The 2,288-nt window shown below is 40.1% G+C and overlaps 1 protein-coding gene across 1 annotated transcript; it reads right to left on the reverse strand.

Moving 5' to 3' along the window:
* Positions 1-227: 227 nt before the first annotated feature.
* LOC135980601 (putative methyltransferase DDB_G0268948) lies at positions 228-1,536 on the reverse strand (the record flags this gene model as incomplete). The annotated part of the gene is made up of 3 exons (XM_065580534.1): positions 1,384-1,536; positions 974-1,134; positions 228-491 (listed from the first exon to the last, which is right to left on the reverse strand). Coding segments are annotated over exons 1-3 (536 nt in total), but the record flags the coding sequence as incomplete, so codon positions are not given.
* Between the last annotated feature and the right edge of the window lie 752 nt (positions 1,537-2,288).

The raw sequence follows: 2,288 nt of genomic DNA on the forward strand, positions 1-2,288 counted from the left end.
AAATGGGCAAAGGCACCTATTATTCTCTTTCTGTTTTTGGGAATGGCTGACTGTTTTTGCGGAAACTTACAAAAAATAATCCTGCCTGTGGCAAACAGGCAGAAAGGAAAATTTCAGCCCAAATGCTTAAGGTTTGGCAAAGTTATAAGCAGCTGAAAACAGGGTCTTATAGTGGAAAGTGTCTAGCAGCATTAAAATATATTATAAATATATTATAAACTTCATGCCTTAAAAAAAAAAAAAAAAAAAAAAAAAGAGGATTGTTTTCTTCTCCCACCTCAGTGAAGATTTCTGTAAGCCTCTCCGAGCAGTCTTTATAGTGCATACTGAAGTCTGTAGTGTAGGTGCTAAGGGCCACACAGCCATGTGGCTTGAGAACTCGATCCACTTCTTTCATGAACCTCGGCATATCAAACCAGTGGGCAGCTGTAAAAGCAGTAATGAGGTCCACAGAACCATCCTCAAATGGCAGCTCCTCTGCAGGGCACACACTATAAAGGGAAACAGGGAAGATATTTCAACTGGGAAGAAGGAGTCTCTACTGGGGCCTGACATGCATGCAACTTGTCACGTGTGGACTCTGCTGAGAGGAAATGTGGTGTTGTTGAAAATCTGACATTGAAAAGTCTAACTTTTTTGTTCTCTTGGAACTGAAGATTGATTTGGCTAAGAACGTCAGCCCAAGTTTTCAAAATTGGAGCTCCAAAATCCATATTTAGGCATTTAATTAGAAGCGGCCTGATTTTCAGAAGCTGAGTACCTGCAGTTCCTGCCAGCTTCAGATGGAGTTCTGAGTTCTGGGTACTTTGTGAAAAAGCAGACCAAATATGCTTGAAATCAGGCACCTAAAAATGACTGGCCTAGTTTGAAAATGCTGGCCTGTATCTGTCCTGTTCACGAAGTGCTTGCTTTGTGCAAAGGTCTGCACTCTGGACACACCCAAAGGGAAAGCATCCTTTTATGGAACACTTACTGGTAAGTAACATTTGGGAAGGAGGCAGCTTGTTTGGCTGCCTCTATTTGAGCTTCACTGATGTCTGTTCCAACCACCTTCTCAAAATGAGCGGCGAGTACGTGAGTGCTTTGTCCCGACCCGCAGCCGACATCCACTGCCAGCCGAACGGGGTCTACTTTCTGAGGAGAGAACAGCCACGTCTCAGCAAGCAGAGCACAAATTCTTATGAAGAGCGAAATCTTAGTCCTCTTTACACCCCTATACACATACCAAGTCCTAGTCACAGAGTAAAGGCTCTGATTCTCCAGGTAATTAGAGTAATTTCTGTAGTATCCTATTGGTTTCACTCCCATTGCATTCTATAGGTCTTCTCCACAGTAGAATTAATAACAAGTATTCTCAGCCTAGGGCCTGAGTGTGTCACTTACCTTTTCTTCCAGGTAGGAGAAGATGACACTTTGGAGATTTTCAGAGGGAGGGAATCTGTATTTCTGATAGGAATCTGCATCATACTGTGTATCTAACAAATGCACAGCCATGTTCCAGCAAACTGGCACCTAGGGGGATTAAGCAAATTCACTTTGTTACATTAGCCATAAGATCAAACTCCACTGACTATGTAATTATAATACTTCTTGTAGGATCAATGCTATAACCAATTAAATATTAGTCACATTAGGTACTGAAGTTCTAACCCGTGGAATCAGCTAATGGCAAAGATACTTCATGTTCAGTTTGGATCAGTGAACTTTATTTTTCAAGTGTCTTGGTCTTGGGTATAGGTGGCAAATGTAAAAGCGTAACAGGGGTTTGTGGGAGGAAATACGACGTGGGCCAAATCATCTAATGCTGGAAATCAGAAGGGAAATGACCTATGCTGATTCGCACCAGCTGATTATCGGGGCCTATGTTTATAGCAGGTCAAGATTTTTCAAAAATTTTTTAGTAAAAAATAACCTTTTTAAAATTGACTATTTGTCCAAAAACAGTCACTTAAACATTGCAAAACGTAACACTTCCTTTTTTTTTGCTATTTTAAAATACCGTTTACAATTTGTTTGTTCTTTTTTTTTCTCCTCACTCATTTTTTGAAAATTGTCTCTTTCCCCTCTGAAATAACTGTGGGGTGGGGAAGAAAGAGAAAAGAAAGGGGGGGAACCCCCAAAAATGAAAGTGACAAAAATACCAGGAAAAATAAATTAAAACTTCAAAAACATTTTTGTAAAAACTAAAAATGGGGGCACTTAAGACCCTCTAAAATGAGAACCACCTTTCAAATTTCATTCGGTCTTGTTGAAGCTGTTCCACTGTGTATAAGCAATTTAACATTCAT

The sequence above is a fragment of the Chrysemys picta genome, unplaced genomic scaffold (assembly GCF_011386835.1).
Source record: "Chrysemys picta bellii isolate R12L10 unplaced genomic scaffold, ASM1138683v2 scaf4902, whole genome shotgun sequence".
Classification (NCBI taxonomy): Eukaryota; Metazoa; Chordata; order Testudines; family Emydidae; genus Chrysemys; species Chrysemys picta.